The sequence below is a fragment of the Papaver somniferum genome, chromosome 1 (genome assembly GCF_003573695.1).
Source record: "Papaver somniferum cultivar HN1 chromosome 1, ASM357369v1, whole genome shotgun sequence".
Classification (NCBI taxonomy): Eukaryota; Viridiplantae; Streptophyta; class Magnoliopsida; order Ranunculales; family Papaveraceae; genus Papaver; species Papaver somniferum.
In genome coordinates, this window is record NC_039358.1 from 15,907,937 (window position 1) to 15,930,673 (window position 22,737).

At 36.8% G+C, this 22,737-nt stretch overlaps 2 protein-coding genes, 1 long non-coding RNA gene and 1 pseudogene across 3 annotated transcripts; all 4 read left to right on the forward strand.

Moving 5' to 3' along the window:
* The first annotated feature begins 3,970 nt into the window (after positions 1-3,970).
* LOC113326278 lies at positions 3,971-5,451 on the forward strand. The gene is made up of 4 exons (XR_003348357.1): positions 3,971-4,004; positions 4,137-4,202; positions 4,335-4,413; positions 5,423-5,451. It is a non-coding gene; the product is annotated as an uncharacterized LOC113326278 (long non-coding RNA).
* Positions 5,452-5,600: 149 nt separating this feature from the next.
* LOC113353159 lies at positions 5,601-9,107 on the forward strand. The gene is made up of 6 exons (XM_026596872.1): positions 5,601-6,156; positions 6,252-6,389; positions 6,847-7,303; positions 7,710-8,336; positions 8,593-8,714; positions 9,072-9,107. The coding sequence occupies exons 1-6, from the start codon at positions 5,638-5,640 to the stop codon at positions 9,105-9,107; spliced, it is 1,899 nt and encodes a 632-aa protein (XP_026452657.1). The 5' UTR covers positions 5,601-5,637.
* A 6,387-nt stretch (positions 9,108-15,494) lies between these two features.
* On the forward strand, positions 15,495-18,125 carry LOC113353250 (annotated as a pseudogene).
* Positions 18,126-18,458: 333 nt separating this feature from the next.
* On the forward strand, positions 18,459-19,658 carry LOC113353345 (F-box protein At3g07870-like). Its single transcript, XM_026597001.1, has one exon. The coding sequence runs from the start codon at positions 18,459-18,461 to the stop codon at positions 19,656-19,658; it is 1,200 nt and encodes a 399-aa protein (XP_026452786.1).
* The last annotated feature ends 3,079 nt before the right edge of the window (positions 19,659-22,737 follow it).

Genomic DNA, 22,737 nt, shown 5'->3' on the forward strand with positions numbered 1-22,737 from the left:
CCACCAAGTAGTAGATCACTCAAGGTGTAATCCAATCGAATGCTTTATCTTTTGTGAATTTATAGGTTGATCCTACTAGTTAGACTCTTAGATCAAGGTCCACTTTTTAGTGTTGTTTATACACACAATCGCTCCACAGAATCCCTCTGCAAGGTGTTTTGTTCTCTATTTGTGTACAATTTATTCGACGATTACTTATCTCCTAACTTAATACTGGCAATAGATTGAATCAACAAATCAATTTAGTTGTCCACCTAAACAATCTATCAATCAATCATAAAAATTCAAATGGTATAAACAAACAATAATCATACGAAGAACTTTAAAGTAGATTAATATAATAACTCAAATCTTGTTTACAACTTAGAATTCATCCTCAATCAATAGGTGTTTAGCTACTCATAGATGTACAAACACCCATGATATACATATAAGAAAAGGTTAGAGATATCGTCACGATTGAGAATCGCTCCGAAACCCTAGATTTCACTGTGTGTGATTTTTCTTCTCTCCTAGACTTACAATTTCGTGACCTAATGATGTGATATCATTTTACATAATCTAACATCTTTTTATAGGTTTACATTGCTTGGTCTTCACGTATTTAGTTTGGTTCAAGAACCCGACCCGAAATAACGAATCCAAACGTGCCCTTAGGCTTTCCAAGGTAATACACGTATTCCACTTGCTAAGTTCGCGAACCCATTCCGCGAAATTCAAATTCCAGCAGAAATTTTCGGAATTAAAGTATGAAACCAGTCCGCGAACTTTACTGTCTCCGGTATTCAACAAAAACTTATTTTGGCCACAACTTCTTCATCCGAACTCGGAGTGACCTCATTATTTTTGTATTCTTTTTATATTTAAATTATCTTAAAGATGGTGATGATAAATGCTTAATTTGAATGATTTAAGATCGGTCTTTGGCCCTTCTCTTGATTTTGAGAGTTTTGCTCCTTTTCGTCGCACTTCTTCAACTTCTCTTGGATTTGGGCACTTGGATACTTGGAATACTTCTCTTCATAGCTCTTTTCAGCACTGTGTAGCTCATTTTTGGATGATTCACCTAATAGAGGCAAATAAGAGACAACAAGAGTAATAATACGAAAATATGCATGAATAATAGCTAAAACAAGTATGGAATGGACACTAAAATCATATGAACTATGCACTTATCAATATACAAAATATCTAAATTGATTGATTTTGCATCAGTTTGCAAAATTTCAATAATCCTGATTTTGTGTCAACCTGCCAAAAGTAGATTTTTGCCCAAAAATGGAGCATGCGTGATATCTTGATCCCTATTGGTCGAGAGTAAACCTAGGCAAGCTAAGTAACCAGCCCATCATGGAGCTGGTAGGAGTATAATCCTACAAAAAGTCTTTAAAATAAGAAAAATGAAACTGCGGCAATTAAAGGCAGCAGCAAAAGGGGCGCAGTCGCGCCACTTGGCCGGTCGGTTTTCCCTAGATGGCGCCTTCCATCACCGACCGGCCTGCCTCATGTTGTTACCCGTCATCCCCTCTTTCGACTTGACCAATCATATCGCTTCTAGCCTACCTGCTACTACTCCAAATTGTTAGCCAAACTAGGATAGTCGCATTGCTTCTTATATAAGACAAATAATCTAGATTGTCCAAGTCAGTCGCAGAACGATCACGACCACACGACTTGGCCGGTCGATTTGACGAACTTGGCTACTTCCCGGCGCGACCAAATAAGTTCCATGATACTCACTGACGGACCCACTTTTATCTCAGCCAATCAGAAACTCTCCTAGATCCTGGCAACTGCTCAAAGTGGGCTGGTCATGCTCCTTATAAAACCTTAAATAAATTCAACGATAATCAGAAACTGCCGTAAATCATCTCAACCGCTCAAGTTGAGCAGTTGATTTGACCGGCCTAGATTTAATTTGAGTTAACCAATGAGGTGAAATGATGACTACCGGTTATCCATATCCTATTAGGGCCGGTCACTCGTCCCTAACCACGAACAGCTCCTGACAACTGACCACAGATGGCCGGTCACGTCCCTTTTAAGAAAGTGAAATCCGTGACCGACTAAAACAGGTTCTATACAACGATGCTTCATATGCATCGATTATTTTGAGCTGCTTTCTTAAAAGTGATGCTTTACATGCATCTATTACAAACGATATTTTATAAATACCAATTTTATAAATAATTTAATTATTTAACCTAAAAGTACATATGTTATTCTCTAAGAGCTGGCTCACGACAAGTCTCATTCATTCAACTTGACTTGTCACTTATGACCACTTTCCAATCTTGTGCGTGATTGGTCTAAATAATTAGGTTTTGCAAGCAAGACCCACTTAGCCACTACCATAAAGGACTTGTTTCATTCTTCATGTAACTTGCTCCATATTACCCACAAAATACTCGAGACATCAAACATATCACAACTGGGGGATGTCCATCAAGGTGTTGCTCTGGCGGTTTACGGCGTGCTGCGTGTAACATGCCCACTAAGCGAAAGTGACTGGAATAGCGGATAGGTGACAGGTAGAGGAGCAGTGGGAGTACAAACCGTCCAGTCTTCCCATAACCATAAGACACGGTTTTTCACCATTCACCCATGATCTCCACTACTTCACAACTCCCACTTCCAATGAGATCATTGTGTTCGGCTATGACTTGTATAAATAGATTTTTCAATCTATTTCAACCAACAACATTGGTAATTATGAATGCAAGTATTCAGAAACCATCCAGGATCGACAACTTACACTTTGCAAGTAGATTCTCTACATTCTGATACAAGTCATAAAAACTACACTTTACAGAGTTCATCATCCTGATCTCAACACCTTCTAGCAAGACTGGAACGGCCATTTCTTGGTTTAGGCCAGGATTGTACAGATTGATCTCTCGAATCTAAAGGTATTCCTGTGCAATACATTTGTTTAGGGTTTAGATTCATTTCTCATCAACACATCCAATTTACTATTTTTAGCAGAATCAGTTTTTACCATACTACAAGTGTTTATTGGATCGAAAAATATTTTTCTCTGAGTGTCGGCGATTAATGAGTTGACTCATTTCCAAAAATTGATTTTTCATCTTGTCTTTTCTAATGTTCACGGAAGCTATGTTTCGCATTACCTAATTGCATGAGGAAGCATCAATGGAATATCTTGATATCTCCTCTAACCAAGCATTTAACAACATGCCAAATCTGACAATATCTTTGTCTTTTGCTTCTGCCGGACTCAAAAAATCCAATTTGATTTCACGATATAACTAACAATTATTTCTTTTGTCCCTAAATAGATGACTCATTTATTTTTAAATTTTGTCTCATTATAAATTAAATAATGGATATTTCTGAACAATTTTTTTTAAATATTCTATATCATTAAGTAATTGATTTTTAATTAATTATCGTTAATATAAAAAGTATAGACGTATTTATATTCGTTACATATGTGCATTAAAATAATATCTAACAGTATAAAGTTTTTAAATATCGGTTGTATAATTTGGGACATAAATCCATTTTAAATTGGGGAAATTAGGCTCAGGCCCAACCCATGGATAACCCATAATATGAGGCCCCTAGATAAAAGAGTTTTATTAGTAGGCCCTGAATTAAAAAATAAATTTAATAAAAGCGAAAAGACTAAATTAGCCTCAAGTATATAAGAGGCGTCACCTACCTTTCTCTCGTTCAGACGCCATTATTTCATTTCCAAGGAGAGAGAAAACAAATCTCACTCACCTGAAACAGAAAGAAATCTAGAAAAAAACCCAAAAAATCAAGAAATCTTCCTGAAATCTGTTCCAAAACAAAGATCGAGATCAAAAACTATTCATCATTTGCTAACCCCTAAATCAGAGAAACAGATCGAAAAAGTTTCAGATTCAAAAACCAAAAAAATCAAAAGAAACAGTTTCAGATTCAGTTTCAGATTCAAAACCTAAATCGCCGTTGTTACTGATTCCTGTTGATGAAATACTCCGACGATTAATCACTAGGTAAGTTTTGATTTGAAGTTGTTAGTTTTGATTCCTGTTGTTACTGATTCGTGGGTCGAAAATTTCTGAACTAGGGTTTGTAATGAGATTACAACAAACATAACTCATTCTGACTGATAATTCCTTTTACAGATCGGAGAAGGAGAACAATCGTTTGTGCATAAAATCCATGAAATAACTGATTAAATAGAAACAAAGGTAAGTCATGGATGTGATATAACTGATTGATTTAGTGGATTTCATTTCTGAGATGTTACTGTTTGAAAACCCTAGAAACTCTAAGTTAAATTGCAATCAACTAACTTGATTTTATTACTACATCAACTGCAGATTCAGAATCAAATTTCTTTTGGAATAAAAATGGTGAAAGGAAAAATGAATCCCCCTAGAAAAGATGATACAATTACAGGTACTAAGTTGTGAAAACTATTGTTTTCATGGTCTCATGTTTATTTCTCATATAATGCTTGTGAATATGTAATTACACAGACAAGGACATGTGTAACTATAAGTTACACACTCAAAATGTAACCACTGACTGTGTTGTGGTTTGTATATTGATTGTGTAACTTATAGTTACACATACCAAGTGAGCCTGTCACCACTGACTTTCCTAGGGATGTGTAACTAGTAGTTGCACATAAAAAATTGGTTGTGTTTAGGATGTGTAACTTGTAGTTACACATAGAAAATTGGTTGTGTAAATTAAAGTTACTCATTAATATGCATGTGTAAGTTAAAGTTACACCTTGTAGAATGTCTAGGATTGAGTGTGTAACTTGTAGTTAAAATCTACTAACTGAAGAAATTTAAAAGTTTCTAATGTAAGTGATGCTTTTGAATGTATAACTACGCAAACAAGGGCCTGTGTAACTTTAAGTTACACATTCAAAATCTCACCACTATGTTGTGGTTTGTATATTGAGTGTGTAACTTGTAGTTACACATACAAATGAGCCTTGCAGAAGTGGCTGTGTAACTTGTAGTTACACATCTTAACTGTGAGTTACACATTCAAGATGTTACCAATGACTTGCAAAGTGGCTGTGTAACTGTAAGATACACATTGAAAATCTAATCACTGACTTGCCAATTGACTGTGTAACTACAAGTTACACATGCATAATAACATAACTGATTTGGCAATTGCCTAGATAACTAAAAGTTACACATGCAAAAATATAACCTATGACTGTATTGTGTTTGTAAATTATAGTTGGACATAAAAAAATGACCCCTTTAAACCTTCATATGCATGTAAGTTAAGGTTACACAACACAGAATAGAATGATTCAGTTTGTGTACTTGGCAAATACACATAGTTTGTAACATGATTTTCATTTTGTAGTTAAAAACGAGTGTATTTGATAAGTACACAACATACTGACTCATGCTATTTTTGTGTGTGATGTGTACAGGAAACCTAAGGCAGTCGTTGAATGCAGTAAAGGATTTAGTAAAGGTGATAAAGCCTATAGGACTGACTGATAGGGCTCATAGATATCTTAGGAGAGCTGCTTACGGAGAACTCGTAATGATGTATTACGATGACTATGATACAACTGTACCAACTACAACAAGACAGATAACTACCAACAAACACGGCGTCTTGAAGCTCTTGAACTGCTTTGACATGGATTGTGAGACACCATGTTCATTCAAGTTTGCTGATGATAAGATTATAGAGTCTACACCGGCAAAGCTGGCTGGTATATTTTGCATGCAGAGGATTGGAAGCAGAAAGGGTCAGAAGCTGTTAAAGTACTATTGTCCTAGTGATTTGACTGACAATGTTTTATACAGCAAATACTTCACCGATATCAAATCTACAAAGCATCAGACGACGGTGACTAAGACAAACATTTTAGAGAAGATAAAACAACTTATGGCAAAAAGGAGAAAAAGTGGGAAAAGAAAGAAAGTTGATGAAAAGGATCTAGTTTGCCTGATAGGTCTTTATCTTTGCTGTGTATTGTTTTTTGGCGACAAAAATGCCAATGGAGTGAACGCGAAATATCTTAGTATCGTTGAAACTTATGATACGGTGCTCAAGGTGTCGTGGCCTGATTTAATACACGAGCACTTGTTTGAAGAGATTCATACTAATCTTAGTTGTTTGTCAAATGTGAAGGCTTGTGTGCAATACCTACTGGTAAAAAGCTTGTGTGTAATTTCTATTCCAGCAGTTTTAGTGTTACGTGATGGATATTTTTGTTCAATCGACTAATTAAAATTTATATGTTGCAGTTATTGTTTGCTGAACACACGCCAGCAGGATTAATCCCGAAAGTTGAGAACCACGAGGAAGATATCCCGAGGGTTGGGAGATGGGATATATACCAGATTTCTGATTACATTTGGAAAACAGACATGACACAGTTTTCGGTAAGTGTTATATGTCAGTTGGTTTAGGTTTTGTAAATTTATGGTAATGTAATTTAGATAAAACTTTGATGTAATCAAAATTGTCATGTGTAGCTATAAGTTACACATTTAAATGTGCTTGTGTAATTTATAGTTACACATGCAAAAGATAACACAAGTGAATGCAACTATAGGTTATGTAACATATATATCCTGTTTGTATATATATCCTGTGCTTATGTAACTATAGGTTACACATTTTATATGTATATCCACTTTACATTAGATATATGTGTAACCTTTAGTTACACATATCCACTTTACATTAGATATATCTAATGTGCTTATGTAACTATAGGTTACACATATAAAATGTGCTTATGTAACTTTAAGTTACACATACAACCGAAAAATGTATATTTAGAATGTTCAACTGTTTTTTGCAATCTCTTTTAACCTCTCCATCTGTTAATTGCAGCCAACTCCTAGCTTTGTGGCTGAGTTTTCACAGCTTGAGAAGCAGCTGGGTATATCAACCGTGGTACCCAGCAAGGACGACCTGCAAAGTTGGCTGAAAGCGCAAACTATTGAGAATAGCCATCTGAAAGAGCAACTGCAAGAAAAGCAAGCAATGCTTAAAGCAGTGTATGCAATTGCAAGAGAAGGGATATCAGAAGGGGACCTTTCAGGAACAGCGGAATTCAAGGTTCACAAATTTAGTTGCCAAATTATGCAAGCAATGGGTATTGATCCTTACAAAGTGACCCAGGAAGAGTTTATGCAACATGAAGATGATGTACATGGAGGTACTGAGCATGGAGCTACTGAGCATGAAGAAGAAGAGTTACAATTAGTTGAGACAGAGCAACAAGGAGATGGAAGTACTGAGCAAGAGAAAGAGAAAGATGACGCGGAAACTTCCTTCCATGAAGAATGTAAGTAGTTGTTCATTTTTAATATGCTTCTTTAACTTGATAGAGGTACCCAATTAGTTGACACTAAGGTCTTTGAACCTTTTTAATTTCATATTTTACTTGTTCATTTTTAACTTGCTTGTTTAACTTGATTAGACTTAATAAATGTTGAGTAAACTGATCATATGGATGTGTAATCCCTAGTTACACATGCCACATGCATGTGTAACTTCTGGTTACACTAGTTAGATGCATGTGTAACTCCATGTTACACTAGGTATCCATGCCATATTCATGTGTAACATGAAGTTACACATATTAGTTATCCAAGCCAGTCGATTACACATGATATATTCTTCTTGAAATTTTATTAAAAAAATTTAACATCATCATCATCATCCTAATTCTCGTTTCAATACTTGTGCAGTTCCATGTATGAGCCTTGCAGCTGGAAATACGCCAACAATTCTGCAAGCTCAAACTGCTGCAGAGGGGCACAAAAGACCACTCAGGACATATAGTTCGAGTATGAAGAGTGTGACAACTTGCAAGACTCCACCAAAGAAAAGGCCTGTCGCAAAGCAAAAGCCCACTCCTACAAATAATGTTGATGAGGAGCAGAAGAAAGATGTTGAAGAGACACCTGTTACGGATGAGGCACAGAAGAAAGCTGCAGATGGTGGAGTTGTGGATGGGGCAGGTGATGATGTAGCTGCAAAAGCCGTAGGTGATGATGTTACTGCAAAAGTCAATGAGGATACACCTGCAACTGTTGGTGACGGTTTGGTTATGACTGCTCCAACTCAGCCAACTCCTGGAACTTTTGATGACAGTTCTGCTTCAACACAGTTTGAGGACTCCATGGTGATAACTGCTACAACACCGCAAACACAGCCTGACAATGCTCAGACCTACAGGTTGGTGCAACTAGGAGCTAACCCCGATGATATGACGAATGTTGAAGTGAGTGAAATGATAGATGAGATCGTCAGCAACATTAACAAAACTGAACATGGACCCGCAGTGACGGAGAATGCAGAACCTACCTCAACTGGTAACCACTCTTCCGTTCTATGTTTTGTTTGTAATGGAAGTGTAACTTCAAGTTACACATTGTAAAAGGCATGTGTAGCTTGAGGTTACATACAGTGTGTTTTGTTTGTAATGGAAGTGTAACTTCAAGTTACACATTGTAAAAGGCATGTGTAGCTTGAGGTTACATACAGTACATTATTATTTTGGCTTGTGTAACTTTAAGTTACATACATGTGCTAATTTTACTGAGATTCTGCCTATATTTGTTTGCGCAGCTACAACGCAGGAAAACGTTTTTAGCCTTGGATTAGAAAAAACTCCAAAACCTGCAGGAGAGTTACTGAAGGAAGCTGCAAATGCAATAAGAGAAAGGCAACCATCATTCATACAACAACGTGTGCTGAGGAATAGAAAAATCCCAACACAAGATCTGAAACAATATCAAAGAAATTCAAAGAGGATTAAGAAGACAGCTAATGAAGAAGAAATGGCCGCAGTTCCAGAAGTAGAAGAAGATAGAATGGCTGAGGTTGCTGAAGAAGATGATGGAACAATGAGAAACGATGTGAAAGGTTCAGAAGTTATCGAAAGGCTGGAAGGCGAGAAAAAGAATAAAGTGCTTGAATATTTCAATACTCATACGAAAACGTAAGTAGCTTGACTCCAAGTAGGCTTGATTCTGTTATTGATTGTTGTATTTTACTACTTGATTCTGTTATCTTGATTGATAATAGTTTACTTCTTTGTAATGCAGAGACATTACTTGGATGGAACGCAAAGAAGATGGTAGCAAGCTGTTTGATATATCTGGAGAACTAATGATACAGCTTACAAAGAAAGAATCCTTCTTGGAGTCAGAATTCATCGACTTCTACATTAGCAGATTGAGGACGAAGATGAACTCTAACAGCAAGTATGACAAGGCGATATTCCTGTCGCCAAAAGCATACGTAAGTACTTCGATATATTTAAAATCTTATTGCATTTATAATGTCTCTGCATTACAAAGAAGTGTAAAACCCAAGGCCCTATGTGTAACTTCTGTTTACATAATCACTTGTTCATTTGTAACTTTTGATTAAAAATGTGAGTTTGACATTCCAAATGGTTTTTGCAGATCTCTTACTTGAAGGATTACGAAGAATTCAAGAAATTTTGGATTCCGAAGCTTGCGAAGGAGTATGTCAAGTACAAGAACGATGCAGTCAGACTTTTCGCCCCAATGTGCAACAACAAACACACTACAAACTGCTGGAGTATGACTTGAGGAGCTCTAATCCTTGGTCCTACATGAACTCGTCAAACGTTAAGGAACTCAAGGGTGAACACCTTCTTCAAGCCAAGAAATATGCATTTGCAATTACTACAGAACTGAGACTCCGCTGTCCTTTTGCTCTTGGGATGAATGAAAATGCCAAGAATCTCAATGCGCCCCCACAAGGTACAATTCCTGACTGTCTTCCATGTGTATGCAATTACATGAAGATCAGGATGAAGAATAAACCACTTGACAAAAAATTAACCTCAACTATGATGCTATGGTGGACTGACAAGCTGAACCGCATGAGAGGAAGCATGCTATACAAGATTCTTTCGGATCCATCTAGAGATGTGTAAAGCAGTCATTAGGATTAGAAAAAATTCTATACTCGCAAATATGTTGTTAGCCACAAACAGATGTTAGACTTGGAAAATATGTTGTTAGAAACTTTTAAATTTCGTCAGTTAGTAGATTTTAGCAGTTCTTAGTTTTGCAAAATATTTTTGGGTTGAAATTCTTTGAATTAAAAACTTTTATCTTGTTAGAACTACTACTGCTGTGTGTACAGGTTTCAGAAAGTATGCAACAGGTTAAGTAACTACACATCTTAATTTGATGCAGAAAGTGTAACCTGAGTTTACATATACATTTATCATGTGTAAGCTAATGTTACACATCCATATATTTGAGTGTAAACTGAAGTTACACAAGCATTTATCATGTGTAAGCTAATGTTACACATGCATTCACAGCAGTGTAACTTCCGGTTACACATCCATATATTTGAGTGTAAACAAAAGTTACAGAAAGCATTTGACCACTGATCAGACGTATACAATAAATCAAAAATAGAATAAAATGCATTTCAACTGTGAACTGACAAAATATAAAATCTGAATGAATCATCCTTACACATAATCAACGTTGAAGAAAAATAAAAACGTTTGGTCCATGAAAACCAACATGAAGAAAACTAAAAAAAAAATAATCAAAGATAAATAACAATCAAATCATTAGTTGCAGAAATGAATTTTGTTAGGCTCAAGCTAGTGGGGTGTGAACTTCCGAGGATTCCTGCAACCTGCCTTGTTGTGACCTGTTTCCTTGCAGTTGCTGCAATGAACTTTCCTCTTCACCTTCTTCTCGTGTTTACTTATAATCCTTTTCCCTGGTGGTCTACCTGGTTGCTTCTTCACGGTAGGTGGGTTGACGGTGTCGTCTGGATGATATTCAACAGGCCTGTTGTAGTTGGGAATCGGCTGGATGGCATGCATATAAGTCTTCCTAAAATAGTCGCTTGTAAAATACGGTGAAATGAAATCAATAGCCTCACGTTTAATCTTGCGTATGGCTGCAAGAGCATGAGCACAAGGAAAACCATATACGCGCCACCTGGAAGAAAACAAAAAACAAATCAAAAATCAGTTAGTTGCACATACAAATCATAAAACACTCAAAATTAGCTAGCTACAGGTGCATGTACAGGATGTGTATCTTTAAGTTACACTTGCAAAATAAATTTGTAACTATTATTAACACATGCATATATCTAATGTAAAGTGGATATACACATTCTTAAAAAAAAGAACATACAAAGAGAAGAAAAAAGCATAAGAAACCAAACCTTTGACAGGTGCAAGTCTCGTGTTCGAGGTCCACCATGTGAGACCTTTCACTAATAACTTCAAACACGGTAGGACTAGCAACCAATACTTCCCAAGCCAAACCTTCATCTTGAAGAGCCACAAGCTTTTCTTCATACTCAGGGGTTAATGGAGTCATCATATTAGCACCAATTTCACGACGCTCCGCCATCAAACACATTATTTTCCTCCTAATCTGAAAAGGAGAAAAAAACTCATCAATGCATAAAGTGACAAAATGAAATAAAAAGACAACAAAACAACAAAACAGACACACACACTCAATTAACCTGATCAAGAAGAGCAGATGCAGGCATCTTCTTGTGAACCAGAACCCAGCTATTGACTGATTCTGCTAGAGTACTAGATGTTCGTCCATACCGACAACCTTTGAAATAGGCATTCGCATATGCTTCAGGTGGGATTGTCTCGATGTAATCAGCCACCCAATCGCAGTTCAAATCTCTAATCTTCTGTATGGCTTTCGCATGGTTTTCAGGTGAGAGTGCGTATGTCGCCTCTCGGAAATGGTCCATCACAAGTGAGTACCTAGGATCTGTTGCAGTGATGGGTATATTCTTCGTCAAATGATAGTAGCAGAAGCTGTGGAACCCATCTGGATAAACAAGTGGAACACCTTGCAAGAGTCCTTCATGGCGATCCGAAAGGAAGGTGATTGGCCTCCCATCACCAACAACTTCTTTCAAATTCCTTAAAAACCACTCCCAGTTGTCGATCGTCTCAGAATCGACTAGTGCAAAAGCAAGGGGGAAAAATCCTACAAAAAAAATTGTGCAGAATCGAAAGAATAATAAGTTTCACACATGCTAAAACAAATATGTAACTTAAGGTTACACATGCTAAAACAAATATGTAACTTAAGGTTACAGATGTGTTTTCTTAGTTACACACACTGAGTAAAGTAATGTGTAACTGAGAGTTACACATGTGTAACTGTTAGTTATTTGTCAACTGAAGTTGTTCATAAAAAAAAAACACATAGAAAAAACATACCTTTACCACCATTGATCCCAGTAGCTGCCATCAAGCAACCTTTGAATGTACCAGTAAGGAAAGTAGTATCCAAGTATACCATTGGACGACAAAACCGGTACCCTTTGATGCATGCAGCAAATGCGATGAAAATCCGCTGGAACTGTTTATTTTCACGTTCAAACTTTATCACACTACCAGGGTTGGTTTCCCTTATAGCATCAATATACCATACCAAGTGCGAGTAGGACTTGACATCGTCGCCATAAATCGTATCATAAACCTTTTCCCTAGCATTATATGCCTGGTAGTACTCCATGTTGATCCCATAGTTGGTCTGGAAATCAGCAGCAATTTGCTTGGGCTTCTTGTGAGGATTTTTGCGAACTTCTTCCTCAATCAAACTAGACGAGAAGCTGGTGGAGTAAGTTTGGTTCAAGTTGCGTCCACCAGCACCACAAATGTGCTCAGGGTTATAAGACCTGACCTGAAGAGATTCATACAAAATATAAACAATTCAACCAAAACACAATATGGTGCCAAAAACATCATGTGTAAACCAAAGTTACACATACTGTAACAAAACATAACATATGCTAAGCATTAGATGACAGAACACGGAAAACCTACCTGAAACATTTCGTTCCTTTCATCGATAGAAGCTGCATGGAATTTCCAGCCGCATTTTTCATCTGCACACTTAGCCGTGAACCTAGAACGCTCATTGTGAGTTACAATCATTTGGAAACCAGTGCGAAGACGATACTTGGTAAAAGCAACCCTGACTTGCTTAACTCCTTCAACAAACACATGGCCAATATCACCAAGAACCTTGGGCCAACCATCCGATAACAAAGGTTTCGCTGGCTTACTTTTATCTTCCAAATACATTGCAACAGTAAGATTGTTTGTGGACGAAGACGTACTACTAGACCCATTAGAAATAGAAGAATCTGTCCTAGAGCTAGAGGAAGAGGCCACACGAGGAACATTTTACAAGAAAATATCAACATTGGTCTTCTGTTTACTATTTGTGATAGATATAAGAGCTTGCAAAGAAAAATCACAGTCAAGCGGAAAATCTTTCCCACTTTCTCGAAAAAAGAAAGTAATACCAAGTGGAGTATACTGCTTCCATTCCTTGCAAACTTGTTCCTTAAACTCATCAAGTTTGATATCAGTATTAACACGCAGGGTAATGAAATCAGAAAAGTAGCGAACAACAGTAATGCAACTAACAGCAGCGCAACTAACAACAGCCATGATAACCTGAAAATATCAAATACACAATAAGAATATCAAAATTTGAAAACGAACGCAATTCACTCGGGGGCGTTGCCCCCTCGTGAGAAGTATATTCTATGCGGCAAGCTAAATATAAGTAAAAGATACAGATGATACAATTGTTTACAAATAAAACATGTTACAGGACATATATATGTAACTTCAACTTACACATTCTTAAAATACAACAGGATATATATGTGTAAACTAAAATTACACATGTTGTAACTAAAAAAACATCTGCATCTTCCTCACACATGCTTAAAAATACAAAGAGGATATATATGTGTAAAATAAATTTACACATGCTGCAACTAAAAAACATCTGCATCTTCTTTAAGCATGCTTAAAATACAACATGATATATATGTGTAACCTCAAGTTACACATACTGTAACAAAAAAAAACAGCATGTATACAAATCAATTTGAAGTTGTTTTTTTGAAACAAAATTGTTTCTTCATACTTCTCTCAGTATCAACAAAAAGTAAAACAACAAATTAACAGATCGCACATGAAAGAACAACAAAATAATTCAAAAAAAAAAATTGAAAACAGATCTGAAATCAAAAACAACATAAAATTCTTACCTAGATTTGTTGTTTTCTTTCTTCTGAAACAATGTTTATTTTGTTCCTCTTCTCAGTATCAAACAAACATGTGTAAGCATCAACAAAAACATGTGTAAGTATCAAAAGTGACAAAAATAGATCGAAACGGTAAAATTAAAATCAATTGAATTTGAAAACTAAATCGAAATCACAATTCGTACCTATTTTGATTTATGTATTCCCAACTGTCTTCTTCTTCTTCTCAGACTCAACAAATTCGAAACAGAACAAAAATCGTAATCAGTAGAAGATCGAGATTCAAAAAATCGATGAGAAAACTAGTGAATCAAGCAACAGAAAAGCTAAAAACGAACAAACCTATTTGTTGTTCATCAATGCAGCTTCACTATCTCGTCAGATCTGAAAAACAGACGAATACACCTCAACGAATTGAGAGAAAATTCGTTTTCTTCTTCTTCTCGTTTATGTTGTTCTTCTTCTCGTTTTCTTCCTATCAAATTAACGAAAATCAGTATGAAACTATCAAAATTCACGAATTCGTCTGAAGAAAAATCTCCAATTCTGTTTCTGAACGAGAGCGGAGAGAAGAAAGAGCTGAATCTGATTTGGTTTTCAGTTTCTGGTAGGTATAAAACGTCTATAAATAGGGAAGGTTAATTTCGGTATTTTTACTTTTATTAAAAATCCTGATGACGTCAGCAATCCGGGAAAATTGAAAACCAGACCCCAAAAAAAATATTTCTGGGCCTAGAAATATCAAAAACGGAAAGTGTGGAGTTGAGGGTGTAAGATCCATTTTGTGGGGCTTGTATATGGTTGAACCCATATAGTAGGGGGTTCTAGTATTTTTCACTTTTAAATTTTACTAATTGCTTTATTAATTGCTTTATTTAGGGACGGGGGAGTATTAGTAAATAAAATAAGATGAGAGTATTCACTCGCCACAGTTACTTTTATATATGCCACGCGTACAATAATGAGGACTAGGCTAACTGAGACTTCGATGGAAAAAGAAAACTCCAGTTTGAAATCTGTAATGCAAAGTAGAAATCTTTAGGGGTTTGTAGGGTACAGCTTCCAAATTCAAATCGTGCATTGTCAGTAGTGTGTACTTGGCAGGGCCGATCCTCCTCCTTATTGGTGACTACTCGAAATTGGAAACCTAGACAGAGGTATCTCTTCAGTAAATTATCTTCAAGCTCAAGCATAGTAAACTAGTACTAGTATATTGGGGAAGATTTTGAAATCGGCGGAAGAAGTTAAACTTATGGCTGTTGCTTGTGAGATTTGGTCTATTGAATCTGTTTTCCGGACGACGTATTGAAGATGAAAAAAATTGGTTTTTTTATTTCTTTAGTTTCAGTCCCTAATCATCTTCTAATGATATTGGCGAAAGGTGGCAATTCTATAATGCGTGAGCATCAATGGGAGATAAGGCAACCAGTAGAATTAGAATCATTGGGTAAGTTTCTCTTATCAGTTCCCTGTTTGCATTTTTGTTACTGTTGAAATCGATCTTACTATATATATAGATACACAAATTTATTAGCACTATGAAATTCGGCTGTGATTTGAGGAAGGGGATTAGTTTGTTGTGAGTATTATAATTGAGGGGGGTTCCAACCCAAAATAATGTTAATTCAATTATAATGTTTATAAGCTCTCTGCTACTTCCTTCTGTGAAAATTGATTGTGTTTGGAAATGTGTTGTTTTTTAGATTGGTGGGAGCTAGTAGACTAGAGGAGATAATCAATGTAGCCACCACAAACTTACTGGTCAGTTATATGAAGCAGCTGCAACCTAAGATATAAAACAGGAAGGATTCATTCACTAGGCTATTCAAGAATCCTAGTGAATTAACTGTCAAAGAAACCGATTTTACTTCCCTGAAGGTTGCCTCCGCTGCAATAACCTTGAGTGGCAGTAACAAGTACCTGCAACATATACGAATGTTGAAAGGGTCACCTTACATCTCAAGGTTAGTTCATCTCCTACATGGGCATAATTTCCAGCATGGCCTGTTGTGTTTTCATTGTTTCACTTATTTCATGTTACTAAGTTGCGGCCCATACATTGTACTATCTTTGCCCCAGAGAAATCTGTATTTTTTAATTTTTTTTGACCTTCGACTGTTCATTTATATGAAGAGTACCTCTTGTCAAAAGGAGTTATGTGCTTGATAAAGATAAACTAGAATAGATCTTGGTAATCTATAACCGAGTTGTGTAGTTTCATGATGCAATGCTATGTCATCTGGAACTAAGGTATGTGCAATCTTATGGTTTGACAATATGCAGAGTGAACGGTGGAATATGCACATCGTTGTGGTGAAGGGGTTTGGATATCATGTTTGTTTGCAAAGGGTACACAACTGTCTATCTTGGTGTGAGACTCTCCGCTCTATTTGCACTTGGTGCAGGGTAGGGATTGATTGGCTGGTGGATGGTTAAAAGTGGTTTAGAGGTAAGAAGCATCATCCGGAACAGAGTTCAACTTTCTTAGATTCTTTTGTTTCAAACCATTTTTTTCTCCACCAATATGTCGGCATTATCGTTTTTGTTTTAGTTGAACCAATAGTTTTTTCCCCAACTTGTCTGTGGAAGTAACAATTGTATACCTGTCTAAGTAGGAACCAACTTCTGAATATGTGCAGCCAAGAGCAAGCCCTTAACGCCTTGCTGCTCATCTTCCGTTAGCATTTGGTATATAATGTGTGGCCTTCTCTGAACTGCTCTTTCAGTCGTCAAGCATGAACCACCTGGGCATACTGTAGCTTGGGTTCGTGAGGCTGCTAAAATTAGGAGTTTGTGGGGCTGCTAAAATTAGGAGCCTTGCATTCCTGTACAGCTTTGTTGTTGGAATCACTGCCATTTCAGGAGCCTTTGCTGCAAGGAACGATGCAGTACGACGAAATCTCTGCTATGTTCTGTTTTTATCGTTTATAATTGTATATGATGGATAATTCTAGCTTGCACAAAAAACATGCCAATTTAATGAACATATTTTTTTGGCAGGGTCATGCTTTTAACACTTCCCCAAGATGGGGGAGATACATGAATTCCAGAGGATATCTTGAGTATGGAACCAATAATGCATAACTTTTTCGAGAATACTGCTCCTGTGCAGGTAACTCTTCCTTCACCTCAATCACGAAGTATACTAACGCAAGATACTTGTATTACATAGTCATTGTTGTTGCATGTTTGTGGTACATCTGTGCATATCATATCTGAGGCAGGCCAATAAGATTATATAATTTATATAGATTAGAACCAATTAACAAGCGGACTCTCACAGCTTCTTCTGCAATAGTGTATATAATACATAACTATACAAGAAAATTGTTGGTGAAATAATACAAAGAAGGATTATTTACTTCGACATCTCTTAAAAACTGTACGATGTTTTTATCAGTTTTTAAGTTTGCTTTTTTGTGTTTCATTACATTACATTTTACAGATTGGTCATCGTATTCTTGCAACTGCGACGCTGCTACCAATTGACGGTTGGTGGTGAGCTACGCAAAAATTGGACATACATCATACTATACGCTCATTACTTGGGACTTGGGGGGCACAATTGGTATCTCTTCAGGTATCTATTTAATCTTCCTTGTATAGTTTGTTTCCTGGTCTTATTTTATCCTCTAAATCACATTATGAGCCAAAGTTATAGCCTTGATAATTTAGTAAGTAGGCCAATTATGATGATTATAGTATTCCTTTGGCAATGTCAAGTCTTCTATCATATGTTCCAGTCTCACTTGGCACTGCCCATCAAGCTGGAGCACTGACTCTGTTATCACTTATGATATTTATCGAGTTAGACTGCCATCTCCAATCCTTCTAAAATAGTCTGAGCTAGCTTCATGAATTTCAATATCTCACCATATGAGAGAATTACTCCGTGCAAGAGAATACAGAAGTACAGTAATCATATTTGGAGCGAGTCCTACTCTAAAAAGTAAGGATACTGAGAGTCTGAGATGGGTGATTTTATTTATTTGTTTTTACTTGACATTAATATCTACGATTAGAAGAATCCGTGTTCAAGCTTCGACCAAGACGGGTTATTTGATTTTATTTTATTTACTTGTTTTTACTTAACATTATTATTTATTATTATGTGTTGCAGTGAGAATTATTTAGGAGGTTTCCTAAACCGGGTCTACTTCTTAAAACGGTACCGGTTTCCTAGAAACGGATCCTTTTCAGCTCAGCTCAACTCTACTATTTATATATATATAAGAGACATGGTTTAAGGTACCAAATCAGAATAGGGCGGGGGATTGACTAGGTTAAAAGTTTTTTGCTTTCTTTTTTTTTTTTTTTTTTTTTTTTTTTTTTTTTCTTTTCTTTTCTGGAGGGTGTTTTTTATTTTCTTATTGATGGAGGATCTTCCCGAAGATATGATATTAAAGATCTTTACCCATCTTCCTCCGGAGCCACTTTTTAAGTGCAAACTTGTATGCAAAAAATGGGAAAATATCCTCCTCTCGCACAAAAAAGTGGGTATTCTCTTCTTGTTTCGATCATGTTGGGAAAGAAACCTTCAACTTTTCTATGGAGATTATGAGGAGATTTTTAGTAAGATTAGTTCTGGTGAGGCGGACTTTTCATTCAAAAGTCTCACAAAGATCAATCACCCTGTCATTAACCGTCGAGAAACCCAACTGTCCGTGGATCAGATGGTTGGTTCTTGCAATGGTTTGGTTTGCCTCCGCGTACCCCATCACGACATCAATGATCCTGTCTACATCTGCAATCCTATGACTAGAGAATACATTAATCTTCCCCGCTTGGAATACAAATTTGGTTTCGTGGTTAGTGGATTTGGCTACGATCCTTCGACCAACGATTACAAAGTCATTCGCATCCATTATCGGGGCAGATCTCGCTGGTATAGGCCGGTAACAAAAGGATTTGTTGAAATATACACACTTGGGAGGGACTCTGCGGGGTGGAGAAGTCTAGGAGAAGTCACCTACACGTTGAACAAAAGGGGCGTCCTTGCAAATGGATCGTTGTACTGGCTTGACTACGATAAAAAGAAAATTGTGGCTTTTGATTTGGCGGATGAAATATTCCAATTGCTCCCAGATGTGCCGCAATGTTTTGGTGGAAGCAGTGAGCTTGTTGAATATCAAATCAAGGTATTGGGAGGGAATTTATGTCTCGTTCATTTTGACAGAGGTCGGCAACTGGACATATGGTCATACAAAAATAAGCAAAAGAAAACTGATGATAAAGAAGAAGGGAGTCATTCTTGTAGTTGGAGTCTGGAATTTCATATACCAAGTTCTGCTCTCGGTGTGAACGATGTTTATGAACCCTTCGCGCTCACAAAGAACAATGAAATTCTGATGTGGTGGAATGGAACAGGTATTTGCTGTTATGACACGAAAACTAAAATTATGAACGAAATGTTGGATGAAAAGTTTAATAAGCTGAGAAATTTTCAAGGAATACCACATATGAACAGCTTTCTATCAATTAAACCTCTAGGTGGAAAGAATTTAAAGACTGAAAACCACCAAAACAAGAAAAAGAGAAAGCCCAAGTTCGTAGATGATGAGTCTGACAACTAGGAGTCAAAACCCATGTATTTTTATTGTTTTTTTGTGATTTGGTTACATCTAGATGCATCAGCCTGGAGAAGATAACAACAAGATCCATGCAGGGTACGTAAGATTGCCATGAGTTTTGTCATGCATATTTATTTTTATTAAAACAAATGACAAGTTCTTTTCGTTTTTATGCAAGTAATGTAATATAGTAATTTTAATAGTCTAATAGTTTTTGATTTATAGTAATGAAGTTGTATTTTGTCCTATTAATCTAAACCCCACGTAAGGAAAATGATGAACCCCATCTGAACCTGCGAATCTCAACATAGATTGAGGCTTAGATTATAGGAAGGTGAAGAATACAGAGCCAAATAGCATTTCCGTTCCTATATATTTCTCTTTGTTTGTAGCTGTTGTCCAAAGAATATTTCAATAAGACAAAATTCTTTAATTTCTGTCTAACCAAAAACCCAAACTGTAACATTCAAAAGAAATTGCTCGAGGAATCAAACTTCAAATTCTCTTTGCCAAGGCCATAAATGTATGCCACGAGAATGCCAACCGGAGGCGAATTCTTGAACCCATTAGGGGAGGAATATGGATACCGTGGAGGGAGGTGATTCCATGCATGTAAATTTATGGTGTCCAAGGATGAAAGATTTAAAGGAGTTCTGACGAACTCGTATCTTGTCATGGCTTTCTATTTCCATAGTAGATGTTTGGGGATTCTCTTGAATAACGTTATATTTCGGGACGATTTTGCTTGCCTAGAAATGATTTTACTGATCCGCTGCTATGGTGGATTCTTGGGAAGGACTGACAAAACAAGTCATTTCGTTAGCTCCATCGAAGTGTCTCATGATTTATCTCCTGATATTAAGGTTGAAAGTCATTGGCTCAAGCATAAAGAGTTTTACAATATGATAGCTGTCTGGTGGAAGGCTTTACAATTCAGTGGTACACTACTACACTCAGTTATATATTGTTCAAGAAGTATCAAAACTTGAAGTTTTTCATGAAACCATGGAGTATATCAACTTTGAGTGAACTGAAGATGAAGGAAGAGTTGCTCATTTCTAATATTAAAAGACTCAATCTCCAGGAAGAAGGTGGACCTCTCTCGGACTCTGAATTACTTGAAAGATGAGGTTAATTTGATGAAGTCAAAGTGACAGGCTAGGATGGCTTTTCAAAGACCAAAAGTGCAAGGTTTAGTTGATGGTGACAGGAATACGAGATATATATTTGCATAGAATTGCAAACGCAAAGAGCAGAAGATGTTGGAAGCTAGCTTTGTGGAAGAGGTGATTTTCTTGCATTGGGCAGCATTGCACATTCAGTTCCCACTTAAGTTATGTTACAACTCATGGAGTCACCACCATTCACAGACTTAGTTCTTATTCTATATCTCAAGTTCTTATTAATTGGCAGCTAGGCGGTTGTGAGTGTGTAATCTCTTCTTCATCTTAAGGTTTCTTGTCTGATCTTGTTTATTTCTACGGTTCTTCTTTAATATATCCTTTACCTTTTTATAAAAACTGTCTCATGAGCCAAGTGCCTACTGTTCAAACTTTGTTCGAGAAAGTTTTAGGCTCATCACATACTAATAAGTCTAGTGTAGTATTGCTTCCCATTTACTCACAACTTGTTTTTTTCCCTAATCTCACAACAGGCATTTAACTTTACGATTCCGAACCGTATATACAGTTTTCTTGTTGTGACATCTACATATATTAGAATCAAAAGAGAAGAGAAAAAGTGTGGCATTTGAGTAGTTTGTTGCTTCTAGGCTTTTAGTCCATGCCCATTATTTCAATCAGTGAAGAGCATGTATATACGTATTTAGGTTTTTGTTTCGGGTTCATTAGAATTATACGAGTAGTGTTTTACAGCTGTTAGTTAACTGTTCCTGTATTTACCGTTAACTTTCCCATCCCAATTGTTTTTATATAAACAACCCAAACAACTGATTCTCTTTTCTCTCATTTTATTTTCCTGTGCAGAGACAATGGATAAGCAAAACAAGAAAATCATCCTAGAAATGGAGAAGCTGTCTGATGAATCAAAGGGAGCAGGTTTCAGAAAAATTCAATTGAAATTAAACCATTCAACTTATCGATTCATCCACACAACCCAGCCAAGTGTTTTCAAGGATTTCATCCTAAGCTTCAGCAAAACCAAATCAAAGACTGTTGGAATAAGTTTAATTATTGATCAAGATGATAACATAGAGGTCTATATGTTTTGGTATCAGAAGGTTCGATTCGGACCTGTTTTCCACCTCGTTTTCTTTTCTAACCGGCGGCAGTAGCCTTCAATGCTACCGTCCCCTGGATCTTTCCTCTGCTGCAATATGATTAGTTTTTCTTATTAGGATTTTATTTTTTAGGTTTATCATCTACAAAACCTTTCTTTCGTGTTTTTTCTCGAAGTTCTCCTCACCGACACCATCTTCATCCATTCTCCCAATTCTTCTTTTACTTTACGGATGAACTTTCGAGCCGTATTCTCTCCTGTGTCTTTTCTCGTTTTTGAGTCCCATCTCTTCTCAAACTCGGACTCCGACAAATACCAACTCCATCGTCAACTTTGTTCACTACCAACCTTCTTTTCAACCCTCGCTATTGTTCCTAACTTGCCTAACATTCGAAAACTCCTCCGAACTGTTGCTTGACATCCATGTTCTCGTTCCTTTTCTATAAGTCACCATCAGTCCACAACAGCATCATATCACCATCGACTAATCCACAACAGCAACTCGGCTTCTCTGTCGTGATGACAACGATCATCACCGAACCTCATCTCACCATCTCTTGTTCTTCCCAGCTCTTCTCAATAGCCATATCCTCGCTGTCCATCTCCTGCTCTTGCTTGTAAGCATCACCATGAGCTCCTCCGTCCGACTCCGTTCTTCACAACAGCTATCTCCTCAACTGCCATTACGAGCACCTCTGCCAAACTCCATCGATCGGAAAACTACCACCAGCTCAACTCCATATCACTGTCATCATCTTTCTCGATCTCGTTCCTTGTTCTCATTCCCTCTTCTCCTCAACGGAAGCAGATATCATTCTCACCGGAAATAACCACCACCAACTCT

What these genes read in the sequence shown, in the direction of transcription:
- LOC113353159 (XM_026596872.1), top strand. Translation starts at nt 5,638, where the DNA reads ATGGATTGTGAGACACCATGTTCATTCAAGTTTGCTGATGATAAGATT. An exon ending in CTTGTGTGCAATACCTACTG is followed by an intron (nt 6,157 to 6,251) that starts GTAAAAAGCTTG and finishes TATATGTTGCAG; the next exon opens with TTATTGTTTGCTGAACACAC. An exon ending in CATCATTCATACAACAACGT is followed by an intron (nt 8,715 to 9,071) that starts GTGCTGAGGAAT and finishes TTTGTAATGCAG; the next exon opens with AGACATTACTTGGATGGAAC.
- LOC113353345 (XM_026597001.1), top strand. Translation starts at nt 18,459, where the DNA reads ATGGAGGATCTTCCCGAAGATATGATATTAAAGATCTTTACCCATCTT.